This window comes from Naumovozyma dairenensis, chromosome 7, assembly GCF_000227115.2.
Source record: "Naumovozyma dairenensis CBS 421 chromosome 7, complete genome".
NCBI lineage: Eukaryota > Fungi > Ascomycota > Saccharomycetes > Saccharomycetales > Saccharomycetaceae > Naumovozyma > Naumovozyma dairenensis.
This window is the reverse complement of record NC_016485.2, coordinates 578,210-598,230: the sequence shown is the minus strand read 5'-3', so window position 1 is coordinate 598,230 and position 20,021 is coordinate 578,210. Positions and strand designations below refer to the sequence as shown.

Here is a 20,021-nt window from a genome sequence, read left to right as displayed (position 1 = left end):
TCGTTGAACGCTTGAAGCATCGGTCATTTCTTCTAGGAATATTTATTCTTTTTCTTCTATATATCTTAAGTATAAAATGCAAAAAAACATACGTACGAGATTTATTTCGGTTTCTTGAATGCTCCATCGGTTGTAGTTTCTAATTTTTCATCTTCCACTAGTCCATTTAAATAATTTTCTAATTGGTGAATGGCAATTCTATTATATTCAAAATCCCGTGGAACTGTCATTTTCAAAAAGGAATGGATTTTCTCTAATTTCATACTACCTAGATTCTCTAACATCCCATTAATAAAGGGGAAAATTCTGTCTAATATGTTCTTGATTTCATCGTTGGCTCTAGAAATGACATCTTTATGCGTTTCAAATCCCGCAATATCATCATCTTCAGCCGCTTCTTGAACATAATCATGGTCAATACCCATTCTTGCATCGGATTTTATTACAGTTTCCTCTTGCATTTTTTTTCGTTGTTTTATTTCATCTAAAAACGTCAATCGTTCCAAAACTTTATAACACCCATCGTCATCATCTAAATACAACACCTTTTTGTCTACCCAAAATTGTATACATTCTTCAAGTTTTTGTTTACCACGTTTCAAACCTGAAAAAAAATCGTATGCTTTCTCTAAAGTGAACGCTGCTCCTTTTTCTACTGTAAATAAAGATAAAACATCATATTGTTCAATAGTAATATTATCGAAAAATAATTCCCTACCATCATCAAATGATATTTTCATTTCCATTAAACTTTTATCCTTATATAATTCCATTTTTTTCCCTTTCCGTCCCAATTCATTAAAAAATCGATTTAATTTTATGTCCATAGTGTGGTTCGGTTCTGCCGTTTTAGAATACTTAAGAAGATGGAAAAAATCACCCTTCATGTTCATTCTCCATTTTGCAATATTCGTACTATTAATCTTCCAATACAATTTAGAAACTTCCTTTGGATAAAACCCAATATCTCCTTGTACCATATTATTTTCCTTCGTATGTTTCTTATCTTTACCATACGACGCACTTCTCTTCATATCATTCAACATAATATCAATAGTATTTATAGTAGATTTGACATTTTCATCAGGTACATTTGAACTATTAGATTTTTCCTTTAATAAATTCAAACACCACAACCAATTATTATCCAATGTATAATAATTTTTCGAATGAATGAATTTTTCAGTTAATAATTTTAAATATTCTGAAAGTAATAAATCAATTGAATCGAAAAACCGGAAAAGATAATCTATAGCATGACGACTACGTATGCGACTTGTCTCCTCATCATCAACAACTGTATTCTTAGAGGTGGAATCGTATATTTTGTTCATTGGTGGAACCCATTCTAAATATTGTTTAAATAAATCAAAAAATGGCTTTGTTTCTGGTTTCCTTCGAGCGAGATATTCCATTGTATTAGCGTTTGCCATATCTTTGACATTTTGATATGGGATATCATCATTTGTTATTCTTTCATTACTGCAAGTGGTACCTGTACCTGCCGTTGTATATGGAACTACGGATGGATTATTCTGATTTTGATTCATTGATTTGATGATTGTAGGGTATAATTCAGATACAAGTATATTGAATGATTCAATGTCAAAATCTATATTACAACCCAATTTATGTAATTCCATTTCATTCAAATTAAGCATAGCATATAATAAGATATTAACAATATCTGTCGTACGTCGTTGTATTAATGGTTTCAACGTCAATATTATTGTCGTTAATAATTGTCCCCTGGGATCTAATATGAGGAAACTATTTGTCATCTTCACTAATGCTCTAATTAACGGTATAGTTGGGATACATGGATTCAAGAACTTTCTTTGGAAATCCTTTAAAAATTTCTTAACGAAAAGTTTTAAATATTCTTCACTTAGATTCGTATCTCGAAAGGTCGTTGTTGCCGTGGTAGATACATTCTCACGAGGCATTGATGAAGTAATTAACACATTTTTCAATTCAATAATAGTTGGTGTTGAAATTGGGAAATTTGAAACCATAATTTTCAAACTTTCATTAATTCTAATCTTAATAAATTGTTGTGTGAAAAAATAATAAATTAAATTAGTCAATGCATGATCATTTTCCACATCACCATAATCAAATTGTTGATGATGAAACAATTTACTTATTAATTTCCAATATTGATTAATAAACAAATTAAATTTTTCCATTATAATAAACCTACCATTCCAAAGACCAGCCATTTCTCTCTGACAAAATTTTTCAATTTTTCGTAACAATAAATCCAATAATAAATCAATGGGCGAAACATTCCCATTTGCATCATTCAACCATATAACAATCTCATTCAGACTATTCATATTATATTGGAATTCAAATTGATCCTCAGTTAAAAACAATGTTTCCATGGAATGTAATACATTCTTCCTAAATGTGAAATTATTATTAATTAAATATCGTTTAAATATATTAATAAGTGATTGCATTTCATTTGTATCAATCAAATCATAAGTGAACCTCAAAGGTGTCAGATATAAATTCTCTAACTTGTGAAACTCCCTTATACTCGTCATGTTCTTAGGACGATTATCTTTCATGAAATGTAGCTTTATAACGAATGAGTAATATTTCTTGAATAATAATCTTATTTGATCGTCTTTACCGTAGGTAGATACTATGATATTGATACAATTTTTCAAATCAATGGTCATGGTGGTAGCAGACTGAGTGGTTGTTTCGTTTGGGTTTAGCCAAAGAAGCATTGTTTGTAATTGTGGATGGTATTGTGGATCTATTGATACGAAAATAGATTCTGTGATTCTTGATAGATCCACATCTGTGTCGAGTAGCGGAGTCATCGCTGGTGAAAGTGATGGATATGTTTCCCAGTGTTACTTCTTGATAGAATACAAAAATGCTGGAAGCTTTTGATTTCTTTACCTATATTATATATTTTTTCATTGCTTTTTCGAAGGTTTTGTTCTTCGATTTGATATATGTCAAAAAAGATTATAAATTTCATGTCGCTATTATAGATACAGATATCGATTTCAATTTACAGATATGTAACGTTGAAAGAGAAAACAACGATTGCAAAGGATTATATATCAGATACTCATACATATATATATAGATCAGCATGGGATCTGTATGTTATTACTTTTTAAACAAGTTGTTAGCAGAAGGAACGATTAATTACTAACACCCGAAATTACTGCACAGAAACATGATGATTCAATCACGAGGTTTGTTGAATTGGCCAAATGTGAACCACGAATGGCCAAAAAATATCTTTCTAGAAACAATTGGAGGTTAAACTATGCATTGAATGAGTACTATGATAAAGAGATCGGCAGTTTCATTGGCGATGATGATGATGATGATGGATGTAAAACGATTTTACCCGATTTAAATAAGTACCCTCAAGAGTTGATAGCCTTGTTTAAGAAATATTCCTCTAAGAATAATGATTCATTATATGAATTCATTGATGTCGATGGTTTAATTAATTATATTAATGATTTAAAATACAACTTAGAAGACTTAGTGACCATTTGTTTGGCAAAATTATTGCATTGTGAAAATTTGAAAGATGGGATTAATAAGCAACAATTCTTGTCTAACTGGTATTTACAAGGTTGCTCTACATTGGAACAAATGCAACATGTGTTGAATGATTTGGATGTGAAATTACATCAGGATGCTAGTTACTTTACTCAGATTTATAACTACACCTTTGATCTAATTATTGATGTTGATGATGGCGATAGTACGAGGAATAATACCAATATCGGGGATGACACTACCAATAGCAACGATACATCAATAGTGATAGTACCGAGGATGAAAGATAACAATTTAGATGTAGAGACAGCGATTGCATATTGGAAAGTATTCTTCAATGTTAATGAACAATATCCGGTTAAAGTTAATAAAGAGTTATTAAGCCTATGGTTCCAATTTCTTAATGAAGAACGTAAGAAAGAGATAACAAAGGACCAATGGCAAATGTTATTAGAATTTTTCAAGAAATTTTCTAATTTAGAAATGATGAAACAAAATTATGATGAAACGGCAGCATGGCCTTATATGATTGATGAATTTTATGAGTATTTACAAGACACAGGACGTATTTAAAGTATCATTCTATATACATAACAATATGTACTGGTAGTATAAAAAAGACACACTTTTCCATACATCGGTAGATTTGCTTGTTTTATAATGTGGCATATAAGTAAGTGATAAAGACGTTTATGTAGACGTTTTGAAGGTTTATACTTCATCGGGTATATAAACTGCATAGAAGATTCTGCTTACCATGCCATCTACTAGTTGTGCTTTTCTAATTGTGTGGATCTTAAGAAGAACAGATGTTGGAATAAGCATTGGAGGGAAAAAACCTGTTTTGGGAGAAAGAAGGTATATTTTGAAAGACCAAATGAAGTGATATGAGTGTTATACATCCGCTGACCCAAGACAGGGGTATGTTTTCTGTTGGATTAAAGTAATAGAACGGAAGATTACAATTTAAACATACACTTAGGACGATGAGAGGGGAATTCTTCTTTGACGTATTGATTTTACCTCTTCCTAGTGATAGAAATGCAAAAAGAACACAGTGGTGCCGAGGACGACGAGGACCACTTAATGTAAGAATTGTACCGTCTGCAATAAAGATCATATTAATGTGCAAAAAGCAAACCATGACTGAGAGAAAAACAACAGCTAAAGGTTTCTTTCAATGATGTATAAATTTCCATTGGTGCTAGAACCAATGAACATTCTCAATAAGATGATATTACGAGATATGGTGATATATGATTTGACAAGCTGTAGGCTTCATAACGAACCACGAATAAGTAGTAGGCTCATATTTTAAAATGGCTGTATGTTAGAAGGTTGAACCTACCAGTTATATACATGATTGAATCACACATGTTATACTTACCTTAACACATTCATATATATATATAGTTTCTGTCATGGCGTGGCATGGCATAGCATGGGTATTTGTGTCACATGATATTGGAGCGACAGTAATTGATATTGTGACACTTTGAAAAGACATAGGGTTATTTTACCTTTACCAAGGGCATTCAACGGTACCCCTTGATGGTGTTTTCTAGCCCTAAATTTACGAAAATTTTTCAAAAAAAAAAAATTTGGAAATTTTGGCGATGAGCTGAAAAAGACATATATTGTGAATTAACTATATGGAAAGGTATATACACTAATGGGTAATCAAATAGTAGTAGTAGCAAAGGTAGTACTGAAGAATAATAATAATTTCGAGTAAAGAAGGAAGTAATAGCTCAAACCACATAACACCCAGTACATAATCAATGGTGAAGTCATACCAACGTTTCGAACAAGAATCTGTCTTTGGTGTCATCAATTCAAACTCCAATTGTATCTGGCTTCCATCAGATTCTAACCCATCCACATCACCTGGCCAAATAATCACAAGTGCCCTTGAAAATATAAACATTTGGGATATCAAAACCGGTGAATTATCTTCCCATTTAATAGACTCTCTAATCCCACCACCAGGGTCCATCGATGCAAAATCAACAAAACCAGCAGAAACTACATACTTACAACATCATAAAGATACAAACCTTTTAGCTGTTGGATATAACGATGGTGTCATAAAAGTCTGGGATCTTTATTCTAAAACTGTACTTTGTAATTTAAATGGTCATTCATCAGCAATTACTGTTTTGAAATTCGATTCTACTGGGACAAGATTGATTTCTGGGTCTAGAGATTCAAATATTATCGTTTGGGATCTAGTTAGTGAAGTTGGGTTGTATAAATTACGTTCTCATAAGGATGCCATTACTGGTATTTGGTGTAATGAAATGCAAAATAATGGAGAAGATGATGAAAACGAATTGGATTGGCTGATTAGTACTTCAAAGGATGGTTTGATTAAAATTTGGGATTTGAAAATTCAACAATGTATAGAGACTCATATTGCTCATACGGGGGAATGTTGGTCTGTAGCTGTAAGGAATGATCTTTTAATAACGACTAGCTCTGATTCTCAAATTAAGATTTGGGAATTGAATCTTGATAATGATGACGATGGAAAAAACAAGAAGTTAATTGAAAAGGGAATATATGAGAAGCAAAGTAAACAAAGAGGGTTATCTATTGAATTTATTGACACTGCAGATGAAACTGGATTTTTCTACATTCAAAACGCTGATAAAACAGTTGAGATCTTCAGACTAAGAAAGCAAGATGAAATTAATAAAGCAATTAAGAAAAGGACTAAAAGGCTCACAGAAAAGGGTATGACCCCCGAGGACATTGAACAAAACATTAAAGATTCATACATTTCATTGATAATGCATCCATTCCAAATTGTAAGATCAATTTATAAAATAAAAGCTGTAACATGGACCATTGCAACTCCATCTAAATTAGAATTATGTCTCACCACATCAAATAACACCATCGAATATTATTCCACGCCATACGAAAAAAGAGAACCAACACAACCAACTCCAAATAAATTACATACAATTGAATTACAAGGTCAAAGAACTGATATACGTTCCATTGACATTAGTGACGATAACAAATTATTAGCCACCGCTTCCAACGGGTTATTGAAAATTTGGAATATAAAGACAAAATCTTGTATCAGAACTTTCGAATGTGGATATTCTTTAACTTGTAAATTCTTACCTGGTGGCACACTTGTCATAGTAGGTACACGTGGTGGTGAACTACAATTATTCGATTTGGCATCTTCCACTTTATTAGAAACTATTGAAGATGCTCATGATGCGGCTATTTGGTCATTAGATTTGACAAGTGATGGTAAAAGATTAGTGACAGGTTCTGCTGATAAAAGTGTTAAATTTTGGGATTTCCAATTAGAACAGGAATTAGTGGCCGGTACGGTGGATAAATATTTACCTAAATTGAAATTATTCCATGATACTACTTTAGAATTGAATGATGATATCTTAAGTGTAAAAATATCTCCCGAGGATAAATTTTTAGCTGTGTCTTTGTTAGACAATACAGTGAAAGTTTTCTTTATGGATACAATGAAATTTTTCTTAAGTTTATATGGTCATAAATTGCCTGTTTTATCCATTGATATTTCGTTTGATTCCAAATTAATTATAACATCATCTGCTGATAAGAATATTAAAATTTGGGGGTTGGATTTTGGGGATTGTCATAAATCTTTATTTGCTCATCAAGATTCTATTATGAATGTTAAATTCGTACCTGAATCACATAATTTCTTTAGTTGTTCTAAAGATGGATTAATTAAATATTGGGATGGTGATAAATTTGAATGTATTCAGAAATTAGCAGGTCATCAAAGTGAAGTTTGGTCCATTGCCATTGCTAATGATGCAAGTTTCATTGTTTCATCTTCTCATGACCATAGTATTAGAATATGGGAAGAAACTGAAGATGAAGTATTCTTAGAGGAAGAACGTGAAAAGGAATTAGAAGAATTGTATGAAGATACATTATTGACATCATTGGAAGAAGATAATGGTGATGATGCTTTTAAAAAGGATGGTGGGGAAGATAAAGATGAAGCTACTGATGTTCATAAACAAACTATGGAATCATTAAAGGCAAGTGAACGTTTAATGGAAGCATTCGATTTAGGTATGAAAGAAATTGAAGCTATGGAAGAATATGAAAGGGAATTGAAAAATTGGCAAAGGAAAGACAGTAATAACAAGGCAACACAAACTGTTCCAATCAAACCACAAGGGAATGCAATTTTACTTGCCATTAAAAAGACCCCTGAAGAATACATAATGGATACTTTGGTTAGAATAAAACCATCTCAATTAGAAGATGCATTATTGGTTTTACCCTTCTCATACATTATAAAATTCTTGAAATTCATTGATATTGTAATTAATTCCAAAAAAATTTTAAACAATCATTTACCATTGATTTGTAGAATTTTATTCTTCATTGTTAAATCAAATCACAAGGAATTAGTATCTCAAAAAAATGAAGAATTGAAATCACAAATAACAAGAGTAAAAGATAATTTAAGAAATGCGTTGAAAAATAATGAAGATGATTTAGGATTTAATATTCAAGGTTTGAAATTTATTAAACAACAATGGAAATTAAAACATAATTATGAATACGTTGATGATCAAGATCAAAAAGCTCAAGAAGCTAAATTTGCTAAAAAGAGAACGTTTGGTACTATAATATAGAAAAAAAGAAAACCGTAACACCACGCATAGTTATAGAAATAAATAAGAAGTTTTAATTTCAATCTTTTCATAAAAGTTTAATACATATAGATCATATAGCTAACGAAAAGGACAAAAATGTACATATATATGCACTGACTCTTTTCGCGTAGAGCGACGCATCATCTGTTTCATAAAATAACAAACAGCGTTTGATCAGTGCAGTACTATATTTTATTGCCAAAGACTTGTTGAGTAAATAGGGAGTAATTTTACATATAGCGTAATAAATAATTTAAATAAATAAATAAAAGAGGCATTTCCCCAATTAAATTATGCAAGTGGTATGATGATTCATGATGAATTATGTCTGATTTGTCATGGATTGTTTTTTTCGTTACTTTTTTCATTAAATTAAGCAGGCCAACCTATGATGCAATTTGATAGCCTATTTTCTTCCTTCCTTACTGTTTAAGAAAAAAGATGGGAATATTGCTTACATGCTATTGATTTTTTTTGTGTGTTTATTAAGTTTTGAAAAGAAAATAAAATAATATGCAGTAGTTTTGTCGTTAAAGCTGATGCCCCAAATAGTCCTGTTTTATTGTGGATTAATCCAAGTGATACTATGCCCATTTACCTAGAAGGGCCATTAAACCGGCACCTAAACACATGATAAAATATGCCGCCAGCATTTTCTTGAAGCCATCGGGACCTTTGAATTGATTAGAATATAAAAACTCATGAGCCATTAATTCTACTAATCCAGTATATATCAAGATACCTGAAGAAATTGAATCAAAAACCCCGTTAGCAATCAATGCCTTTCTGGAACCTGGGATCCATGAATGTCTCACACCAATCCCAATAGCCACTGCAATTGGGGACGTTATTGTGAATGCTAATCCCATTAACCATGGAGTATACCTTCTATTTGATGGCCAATTTGTTTCTGCAACTCTTGTTCCTAACCCCAGTCCTTCAAACATCTGATGGAAAGTTAAGACGATGAATAATGTTTCAAATTCTTCACCTGAGACGGATAAGGAAAGCCCCACAAAGACAGAGTGGAAAATAATACCGAATTCCAAGATGAACACGGCAAACATTTGATTTAAATATTGTTCTTTATCTTCTTCTTCAATTGGGGTACCTAATTGAGTTTGATCTTGATGATCTGTATCATGAGAAAAATGATCTTTCCCCGGTATAGAGTTGAAACGGGTCATATTATCATTATTTTTGTTATTACCACTAATGTTTTGTCTATCTTGCAATGCTTCTCGTTCTTTTTCCTCTTTTAACTTGTCATCTTCCTCCTCCTCATCATCATCGTCGTCATCGGGGTTTTGAGCTGATTGGGCCAATTTACAATTTGATTTCTGAAATTGATTTTCTATATCATTATGAGAACGCCTAGGTAAAATCACCGGATGATCTTCTGTATAGCTAGTTATACTCTCATCGCTGCTATCAGCGTCATCATCATGAACAGAATTGATATTATTACCATGATCATGATGTTCATCACCGAAACTCTTGGCAACAAAATAATGAGTAACGATCTCCACGAAGAATAAAAGGAACAATGACATCAGACAGATCCCAAACGCCCAAGGGTATTCCACGAACGTCCCACCTAGACATTCATTACCCAAGGCTTCAGCAGCAGGATCTAACAGATGTATGAAGGCAGTGGAAACAATGACACCAGATCCGAAGAATTTCGCGAGAAAGAAACACCAACTTGGTAATCTGATGAATGAATAGCGAGATGATAATATAGGGAAGTAAACCCCGAGTCCTGATGATATTAGAATTATGAATACAGCTAGTATTCGAAGTCCACTATGACCGTTGTAATCGTTGGAAATTTCACATACGACTGCGTCGTCTCTTGCCAGTAATTCCAGCATTTATTGTGATATTATATTGTATTGTATTATGTTATGTTGTTTGTGTGTGTTTTTGGCTTGAAATGCCCTTACGAACTTGGTCACAATGTTTACTATCGTTTCTAGTAATAAGCAATTGGAAGGCAAATTATAATATATAAAGGGTTTATTATATTAATATGAGGGAAACAGGTTATCAAAACTCAAATTAAGCTGCTCAATTGTAATTTTAATCATCAGGTGCTCTTAGAGTTCCTTGCACCTTCCCATATGTTTTCTTTCATTTTTGAATTTTTCACTCTTCTCATGACCCTTAAGGTAGTTTTCAATGTGATTTGACCCTTCGGGTTGTCCCACCGCAGCATCCCCAGGCTATAAGGACGGGGGAACACATATATATATTTGGGCAATTCCACTGCAATCAAGATGAGCTGAGATCTTCCTGCACTGATTCATGCAGAATTGTGGCTTCGTGAGACTAATAATCACAGTTTATTTTTTAAATATGGTTATTTGTTTGTTTATTGATTGTCTGTATGTTTGTATGTATGAAAGAGTCTATATAAATATATATATGCCTGTGTCTGTATTTGTACCATTTTTAATCAACCCACATAGAGGTCATGGAGTCATCGCTACAAACTCTTGTTATTGTTGGCTCTTGTGCCAAGGTGGATGATGACTCATGACCCTCCTGTTCCTCCCTTAATTGTTCTTGTATCTTCATCACGACTATACCTTTATCTTTGTCTCTCTCTATGGTCTCCTTAACTGGGCTACGCTCCTCTTCAATGGCGTTCTTCTTCTTGATTGGAGATTGAGTCTTCATATGCTTCTCAGCATGCAACTTCTTATGTCTAACAAGATCATGATTCCTGACAAATGCCTTCTCACAACCGCGGAATTCACAACGGTATGGACGATCCTCTAAATGTGTTTGAATATGTGTTCGTACGTTATATCTTCTTTTGAATATCTTATCACAATTGGGGTATAGACATCCGAATTGTTTGTTTGGTAATTCTTCAACGTATTGATCTATCGTTCCTGGTGGTAATGTGGTTGGTTTCTTCGTTATTCTTGTGGGGCTTGTTGTCCGTATCGTTTGTGATCTTGGAGGTGTTGGTGTTGACAACAATGATAATGGTAATGTTGGTGGGGGCGGCAGTGGTGCCTCTAGATTGGAAGCTGTAGGCGATATAGCGTTGTTATGTGTTCTCATGGGAGTCAGTGTCTTGATTGGTGTATGTTGAAATGTATGCTTTTGTGGGAATTGATTCTTATTCTTCTTGATTGGTGTATTGTTTGAAGAACCTGGGATCGTGGGTAGTATATTTAAGGGTGGTGGTTTCCGTATTGAATCTCGCCTTTGTTGTTGTTGTTGTTGTTCTGTTGTTGTTGACTCTAGAGCCATATTCAAACCTAATCCTAGTAATCGCTTTTGGTTATCATGTTCTATTCCTTGAGAATTTATAAGTGCTTCATCAAGTGTTTGTGGGATTGTTGAAACTGTTGAAAGACAAGAATCTTTTTTGCTATGGAGTGATAATATAGTCCTTGAAGTAGCAGGTTCAGATGGCGACGACGATGAATACTGTGTATTGGCTGTGAATGGATTCAAGAAACTTGACTTTTCTTGTAAGGTATCATTGCTTTCTTTCCCTGGTGATTGAATATAAAATGGTGAATTTAAAGGTGGAGCAATTACAGCCGAAGGCGCAAGTTTTGTAGATGATACAGGAGGATAACAATCTCTTTGTTTACTCAATTCTTGGAAATAGTTTGTTGTCGCCAATAAGTCTGGTGTATTCGTCGAGAAGTTATCATTATTACCACCATCCTTTGTCGCTCGAAATGATTCATCCTCAATATTACCATTATCCGATACTTCAGAGAGTATGAATCTTCTATTATGTCCTCTTCCTCTTCTTGTTGGAGATGCATTCATTGAACTATTTGAATTAGAGTTAGAATTTGCAGGTGATATCATTATTGGAGGTGGGAATTGATATTTACCGTTTGTAGAATTGGTAGTAATGATCAACTCATCATTTCGAATATTATTATTATTATTGCTATATTTATTGTTACTATTATTATTGTTGCTACTTGGATTCAGATTTATTTTAGGAGGAGGGGTTGTTATTATGAAAGCATCATCATTATTCGTCTCATAGGGATCATTATTTGTATTTTTTGAAACTAATTGTTGGGCGACAGCTTCTTGTTCCAACAATACTCTTTGTAATTTTTCTTGTTGAAGTTGATTTTCTTTCAATTGTAATTCTAATTTTTTGTTAACTTCCTTCTGTTGTTCTAATGCCAATCTTAATTTCTCTTGTTGTTTGAGTAAACTTTGACTTAAGTGGTTAGTAGCTGGATTTTCATTAGGGACTTCTTGTATAGTATTATTACTATTATTTTGTAGAAAATTAATATCAAAGCTTGTCGGATCTTTTGACAGTTCAAGTATGTGTCTATTAACGCTCGATATACTCAGATTTTTATTATGATTCAAGAAACCAAAGATGGCTGTACCACTTGGTCCTCTCTTATGAGACATTGATTTCTTACCGTATTGATGGTTATTCCATTGATTGCTGTCATTACTACTATTATTGTTATCGGTAGGTATTAGTGGTATATCTAGGTCTTTCAATTCTTGAGTTAAAAGACTATCTATGTCTGTATAGTTTAAATCGAAAAGAGAATCGAAGTTATCTTGGTCTTCAAAAAGAGGTGCATTCGTATTATCGTTATTATTATTGTTATTATTACAACTGTTGGTGCTGCTCTTTATTAGATATGGTTGTTGGTAATAAATGTTATTCGGCCCAATTATATTATCCATGTCCCTAGCATAAGAACCGTTCATATTGTGAGTATTTTGAGTATTTGAAGTGCTTTCAGTGGCAGGTATTATATTAGCATTCTTCAGTACATCAGAGGGATCCATGAGCCATGAAGAATTTGGAACAGACTCCATTTGTCTTTTCTTTTCTTGTTGTATTCTATAATATTTATTTTGGCCAATTGAGGATAGAGAGATAGAGTGAGGGGAGGTAGAGATATGTAAGTTAATGAATGAACGTTCTAATAACTAGTAACGAGTTGTGAATGTAGTTGTGTATTTTTTCTTGTGAAACGGGCTTGAGGAAGTTAATATGTATACCAAAATCGACAAAATTACAAACCTGTTTTAACATACGTTTAGATCAAGGATCAATTACTATAATTTAATATTTTCACCTTTACGAGCTGTGCATAATCATTGAAACCATGTATTTCCTTCGCAAGGTGATTAATCTGAACATTCCAGATAATTTTTCAATATTATTTCAATGTTTACCTATTTCCCAAATTGGAAATCCGGTTCCTCGAAGATATGGACCTAATGATAAGTAAGGGCTTGCACAAGTAGCCCTTACTTTTATTTTGTTAAGCCCTAACGCAAATAAAAGACACAATAAATATTAATAATAATTAAAACTTTTTATCATGATGAATTATTATTATATAAAAGTTACATTTTATATACTATGTAGACTTTCAAGTAGTTATAAAATATGGGATTTACCAATTATGCCTAGAGTTTGTTTCGATATGAATAATTTGAAATGATTAATAAAAGATAATCTTTAATGAACTCTGCAGAATCCAAAAGCTTGACCAGTCCTGTATATTTGGGACACCATAAAGGACAAATCTTTTTGTTGAAGAAAAAAACCTAATGAAAATCTCCTTCCTTATTAATCCCGAATTCAAAAGTATGCCAAATATTATTTAAGATATTGTTCAACTTATACTCGAAATCAATAATTCCGCTGAAAAGAATAGTTTTTTTTATTACTATCTGTGGTTTTCAATGGGGAATTTCCGTAATCCCATGTGTATGAGCTTGGATCGTGATGATAATTCATGCATTAGATATGGGAATAAAATCTCTATACGCTATCTACAAAGGGATAAATGGTATAGTCAAAGTTTGACGATCTATATCTACTTTCAAGGTTCTAATTTGAAACGAAAGATTATTTTCTTCTTGAATTGTTTCCTTGTCGCCATCATTACAATTTTTAGGGTTATTATTATACGAAAGTAAATCTTGTAGTTTTTTAAAATCCTTGACCATTCTTGAGGGAACAGTATTAGATTCAGCAAGGGACATATGGGCATTGTTCAAATAAAAATCTTTAGCCCGATTCTTCCATGATTGCGAATAATACTCTGGTATAACTTTCTTCAGAGTTTCATCGATGATTTCATGGATTTCCATTAGTTGATTTCTCTTGATTTCTTCTTTAACGTCCAGCGCCAAAAACAACTTATCATTGACGACTGATCTAAGGAGTTTGCAAGCTCTCGCAGATTCAAATTCAAGAACAAATGGTCGTATCTTACACTTATTAATCTTATCAGATAAAACTTGAAGCATAGAATCCCTTAATGCTTCCGAGGCGAATGGAATATTGGGAGTCAACGTAACATGCAAGTTCTGTGGTGATCCTAACTTACTCCTATATAAAGGAGAAAATTTTAAGGCAGTGCCGTTATTAGTCATTGAAGTATGAAGTTTAGCATTGTTATTAGTTGTTGATATTATTTGTGAAAGAAATTGACGATCTCCACGGGTAGGTTTGCATTCTAAATAAATGAAGGCCTGCCAGAATTGGTCTAATTTACGTTGAGAGCTGCGTAAGTACATTACTTTAGTACTCTTGTTTTGAGATGGAGATGTTTGTTCAATATCGTATTTAGCCAGGTTTGGTTCAATATGATATTTATTTAGAATCGAGTCTGGAATCGGCGGTAATTGATCGTCGTTTGTGTTCTCGTTATCTTGTCTTTCTTCAATCATATGGAATATACTGAAAGTAAAGCAATGGTATAACAGCAACCGTTCTGAATTATTATTAGGTTCTTCCTATGAAAATGTAGATGCTAGAACCCTTGCATTTACCAGTCACTTTCGTCTTATTTCATATGTCCTTTTTCTCGATTCTGCTGATGTTTTCAACAATTTCATTCAACTTTTTGTTTTAGTTTCTTCAACTTCACATGTATAGAAATTCTTAGAATCAATTGCTGTCACTTTGAACTATCTTTTACATGAATAAATAAGGAACAAAACAAAAACAACAACAAGACAATTGTGGAAGGGACTATAAACTATTAAGAAAGAGTTCTTTTATTCTCGTCTATAACATTCCTTTCTCCTTACCTATACTGATATCAGGGCCTATTCAATTATTACGTTAGTGCTACCTCAAAAAAATAATAATAAATAATATGCCCACTTCATCATATCGCCATTCAAGATCTCATTCTAGGTCTTCAAGTTCTTCTAGAAGACCATCTTTAAGTCGTCAGAGATCTTCACATAGATTAATCCGTACAATTAGCGTTGAGTCCCTCGAGCTCCATAAGGACCAAAATAATACTTCAGCTTTGACAACTGGTACTACTACAACCACCACCACTACTAGCATTGAAACGACAACAACAACAACAACTACAACAACAAAACATGACATTGATGGTGAAGAGTTGAATTTAGATTCAAAACTTGACACATTGAACCTTAATAACAATGAATGCATCGAGGTTCCCTTTATCAAGGCGACAATCGATAACACCCTCCCTCAAGATTATTTAAAGGATGATATCCTTAATATGATCCAATCATTAAAAATTCCAAAATGGCACCAAAGAGGTCATTTTGTTTCATCCCCTTTAAAACGAGATTCATTGATTTTAACGAAGATTACTGGTGCCATGACAAACGCAATTTATAAAGTGGAATATCCATCATTACCGTCCTTACTATTAAGAGTTTACGGTTCTAATAATGACACGATCATTGATAGAGATTACGAGTTACAAGTTTTGGCAAGATTATCTATACGTAACATTGGGCCTTCATTATTTGGTTGTTTTTCTAATGGTAGATTTGAACAATTCTTAGAAAATGCAACTACTTTGAATAAAGATGATATTAGGGATTGGAAAACTTCTCAAAGAATTGCAAGAAGAATGAAAGAGTTACATATTGGTGTGCCTCTTTTAAGTTCTGAAAGGGAGAAAGGACCCGTTTGTTGGCAAAAGATTAATCAATGGGTAAAGTTCCTAGACACGAATCCAAAAGCACAAATTTGGATTAAGAATGATACTAATATTCAAACCCATTTGCTTTGCAAAAATTGGAAAGATTTTAAAACTGCCATATCGAAATATCAAAATTGGTTATCATCATTCCACTCGGATGCAAAGGGTAAGAATTTAGGATTTTGTCATAATGATGCACAGTATGGTAATTTATTGTTTAGTGCGCCAATTAAACCCACAACTAATGATATTAATATTGATAGCAATACCCCTACTGCTACTACTAGTACATCGGAACCACCGACGCTATCAACAGCAACGTCATCATCATCGTTATTTCCTTCCAATTCTAGGATTCAAATTGATGAAATTATCAAACCAACAAAACAAGAACAAAGTCAAGATTCCAAACTAGTAGTCATTGATTTCGAATATTCTGGTGCCAATCCAGTTGCCTATGATTTAGCTAATCATTTTAGTGAATGGATGTACGATTATAATAATGCATCAGCACCGCATGTAGCACATGTGGAATCATACCCAAATAGGGAACAAATATTGAATTTCATTTATTCCTATGTTTCTCATTTAAGAGGTGGTGCTAGGGAACCTATTGATGAAGAAGTTAAAGTTCTTTATAATTCTATATTAAGATGGAGAGGCGTTTGTCAGTTATTTTGGTCTATTTGGGCAGTTTTACAAAGTAAAGATTTAAAGTTGATGCTTGAGACTGAAAATGAAACATTTGAAGGTCCTAATGGTGAACAATATATAGTCAAAGTGGAGAAGGATAATAATAATGATAACGAGATGATAGAGAGGATTGATAGTATTGATGATGAAAGTGTGGGTGTGGATATTGATAGTTTCGATTATATGGCATATTGTCAAGACAAAATTTCAATATTTTGGGGTGATTTAATTAAATTTAATGTAGTGAACGAATTCGAATGTTATTCCCTGGACTCAGCTAGATATTTAGACTCTGAGGAGTTATGAAAAGAGTCTAACACATCTCAAGAAAGAATTTTTTCCTGTAGTTATGTAAAAGAAATATATGTATATATGTATTTCGACCACCATATGTGTATACCCTGTTATCAAAAATTCAGAGCATGCATCCGTTCAAATCTACAAATTATTTGAGAAGTTTTGTTATTCCTTCGATGTCTTTTTTATCATATTGCTGGACTGTTTCCCTATGTATAATATATTCTATTAATCGCATTTCTTTCTATATGGCGCTGAATATACTTTAATGATCTTGATGGTGAATCTACAATCACATGAAGAGTGGGGGGGGGTCATAAGAACCGGTAAGAGAAAGATAAATGGGCACCTATACGTCAGCTTATTAGATAACTATACATGCGAAAAATAATAATATAGCTCTGGGACAAACGAATAATGGATCTTCGAAGAGCCCAACGGAACTTAGAGCTGATCTCCCACGTGGAAGCAAAACAAGATCACAATGACATCGACGAGGATGGAGATAACAATGAGACTCGATTTGGGACAGGACTTCCAAGTACTCAAGTACCTCATGATCTGATGGCATTTACCTCAAGTGGATCAGAAATGGAAAATGAGAATGAAAATAAGGAAGAAGGAAATCTGCCGAAAGAGAATTCAGATATTAAATCACTACTTTTTGAGCCAGAACAAGGCCGAATGACAAGTGAAAACCATGAAGCAAAGCAGGGACATTTTGATGAAGCTATGCATGAAGAACCATTAATGTTTATGAATACACAAATTCAAAGTCGGCTTGATGATGCAGAAGAAGAATCCAGGTTGAAATTACAATTGAATCATTTCAAATATTCAGCTGAAGAAAATGAAGACGAATATATTGATGAGTTGTCATCACGGTCACCTACATTCTTACTGCATGAGAAAGTTACGAACTTAATACCGTTGAAGACCAGCACAATGAAGAAATCATCAGTATCACCAAAGAAAGTTGTTAAACAGAAAAAGAAAACAACCACGACGACAAGAAGAACGAGTAAAAGATCTACTAATACATTGAAAAATACTATCAAGAATATTACACAATTTAGTATTGAAAATTTTGAAAAGACAAGATCTCAAAATTTATTAAAACAATTATCTGGTAAGCATAAAAAGGTTCAAGATATAATTAAGTTGCAAGATAATGAAGATAGTGAAAGCAGTTCTTCGAGGCCGAGAAAGGATAAAAGTAATAAAAAGAGGAAGAGTAAAGAACTGGAGTTTGATACGTATAATTGTAAAGAATGGGAATATATTTCTAATTCAATAATTAAGAAATTCCCACATTGTGAAAAGTCAGAGATGAAACAAGTTTTCACATATTTATATGGCGGCGATGTGGGGGGTACAGGAGAGCAAATTGATTTCCATGAAGATAATGCTAAAAGTTATGAGAGTAACTATGTGGAATCTCAAGGTCTTTGGGTAAGTTCACAGTTAGCACCTCGAGAAGTTTCACAGCCTGGTACGAAAGACGTTACAGGTGTTCAAGATAGTATTAAACCAAGGACGCAATCTGTGGTGAATGTATTATCATTATCTCAAGTAATGGAAGATAAGACAGAAGCATCAATAGATAATATACCCATGGATGACCATGTCGATAATGTACCAATGCGAGAAATTAGAAATGATCGTTTAGAAAATATATCGATACAAGAAGTCATGGCTGATCCTATTGATGAGATACCTATAGAAGTTGAGGTCAGCAGTATATCGTCTCAAAATGTAGCTCCTATTAATATCAACAAAGAATACAATGGTGGAGGTGAGGATGATGATATATCCATAGTATCAGATAGCATGGAAGAATCAGCGAATATAATACCAATACGTGATACGACCTTCCTCGAAGAGGAGGAAAATGATGAATACATTTCTAACAAAAAACAAGAAGTAGAGGGAAAGGAGCAACGCCGTAAACGAATAACGATACCAGAGTTAAAAGGACCATTTTTGATAAGGGATGACGAAATCGCAGCAGCCGGAGGAGAAGAAGAAAAGGAAATAATAGATTTAACGCAAGAGCCATTTAAAGTAGTTGATAGGTTGATTTCACCATTACGTTCCTTTGCTTCCAATAATGGCAATGACGATAATAAGGAGAATGGGAACGGGAACGAAAACGAAAACGAAAACGAGCATGATGTTGTTATTGGGAGTGTTCAAGTTCCTGCTAGCAGAACGACATCTGTTTTACCNGCGACCACCACTCAGGGTGTCACTTCATTAGATGCAAACGGAAATGAGTACGGAATAGATAATGAATGGGAGAATATACGATGTTTAGTCCCATTATATATGATTGAAAATGATGATCTTATATTAGCAGATACATACACATATTCACGAGATGAAACTGTCGTTTCTTGTTCTGATGAAGAGGCAGGAGCAAACACGGGGACTATAATTATCAGGAATAAAGAAGAAAAGAAACCTAACATAATTGAATCACAAAGTGTTCAAAAATTACGAGATAGTATTCGGTCATTAGGGTTAAAACCTGTCCGTTCTAAGAGTGAGATGATTGAATCATTACAACTTGCATCTTCTCAATTAGGTGAGAAAAATAGTAATCAAGATGAGATGATGGTTAATAAGAAACAATTATTTGAACATATTACGAAGATAGTACGAGATGATGAGATGATGATGGACAAGATTATATGTTTTGAACCAATATTAATTCAGGAATTATTAGAACGGTTGATCAAATTAGATCCATTCATTGAGATTGTTGATACTTCAACAATAAGAGAATGGGCAGATTCTCAAGGTGTCTGCTTGAAAAACAGATAAATTTTGTGTGTGGCTCGCCGCTCCT

The 20,021-nt window shown here is 33.2% G+C and overlaps 8 protein-coding genes across 8 annotated transcripts; 4 read left to right on the top strand and 4 right to left on the bottom strand.

The window, feature by feature from the left end:
• Positions 1-101: 101 nt before the first annotated feature.
• APC2 (anaphase promoting complex subunit 2) lies at positions 102-2,837 on the bottom strand (the record flags this gene model as incomplete). Its single annotated transcript, XM_003671232.2, has 1 exon — positions 102-2,837. One exon carries the CDS (start codon positions 2,835-2,837, stop codon positions 102-104), a length of 2,736 nt encoding a protein of 911 aa, XP_003671280.2.
• A 418-nt stretch (positions 2,838-3,255) lies between these two features.
• Positions 3,256-4,116, top strand: DCN1 (NEDD8 ligase DCN1; the record flags this gene model as incomplete). Its single annotated transcript, XM_003671231.2, has 1 exon — positions 3,256-4,116. The coding sequence occupies one exon, from the start codon at positions 3,256-3,258 to the stop codon at positions 4,114-4,116; it is 861 nt and encodes a 286-aa protein (XP_003671279.2).
• Positions 4,117-5,324: 1,208 nt separating this feature from the next.
• Positions 5,325-8,201, top strand: DIP2 (snoRNA-binding rRNA-processing protein DIP2; the record flags this gene model as incomplete). Its single annotated transcript, XM_003671230.2, has 1 exon — positions 5,325-8,201. The coding sequence occupies one exon, from the start codon at positions 5,325-5,327 to the stop codon at positions 8,199-8,201; it is 2,877 nt and encodes a 958-aa protein (XP_003671278.2).
• A 605-nt stretch (positions 8,202-8,806) lies between these two features.
• ZRT2 (low-affinity Zn(2+) transporter ZRT2) lies at positions 8,807-10,096 on the bottom strand (the record flags this gene model as incomplete). The annotated part of the gene is made up of 1 exon (XM_003671229.2): positions 8,807-10,096. One exon carries the CDS (start codon positions 10,094-10,096, stop codon positions 8,807-8,809), a length of 1,290 nt encoding a protein of 429 aa, XP_003671277.2.
• Positions 10,097-10,676: 580 nt separating this feature from the next.
• On the bottom strand, positions 10,677-13,061 carry ACE2 (DNA-binding transcription factor ACE2; the record flags this gene model as incomplete). Its single annotated transcript, XM_003671228.2, has 1 exon — positions 10,677-13,061. One exon carries the CDS (start codon positions 13,059-13,061, stop codon positions 10,677-10,679), a length of 2,385 nt encoding a protein of 794 aa, XP_003671276.2.
• Positions 13,062-14,030: 969 nt separating this feature from the next.
• USB1 (phosphoric diester hydrolase) lies at positions 14,031-14,933 on the bottom strand (the record flags this gene model as incomplete). Its single annotated transcript, XM_003671227.2, has 1 exon — positions 14,031-14,933. One exon carries the CDS (start codon positions 14,931-14,933, stop codon positions 14,031-14,033), a length of 903 nt encoding a protein of 300 aa, XP_003671275.2.
• Positions 14,934-15,364: 431 nt separating this feature from the next.
• On the top strand, positions 15,365-17,179 carry CKI1 (bifunctional choline kinase/ethanolamine kinase CKI1; the record flags this gene model as incomplete). Its single annotated transcript, XM_003671226.2, has 1 exon — positions 15,365-17,179. The coding sequence occupies one exon, from the start codon at positions 15,365-15,367 to the stop codon at positions 17,177-17,179; it is 1,815 nt and encodes a 604-aa protein (XP_003671274.2).
• Positions 17,180-17,587: 408 nt separating this feature from the next.
• Positions 17,588-19,996, top strand: SLX4 (Slx4p; the record flags this gene model as incomplete). The annotated part of the gene is made up of 1 exon (XM_003671225.2): positions 17,588-19,996. The coding sequence occupies one exon, from the start codon at positions 17,588-17,590 to the stop codon at positions 19,994-19,996; it is 2,409 nt and encodes an 802-aa protein (XP_003671273.2).
• Positions 19,997-20,021: the final 25 nt, after the last annotated feature.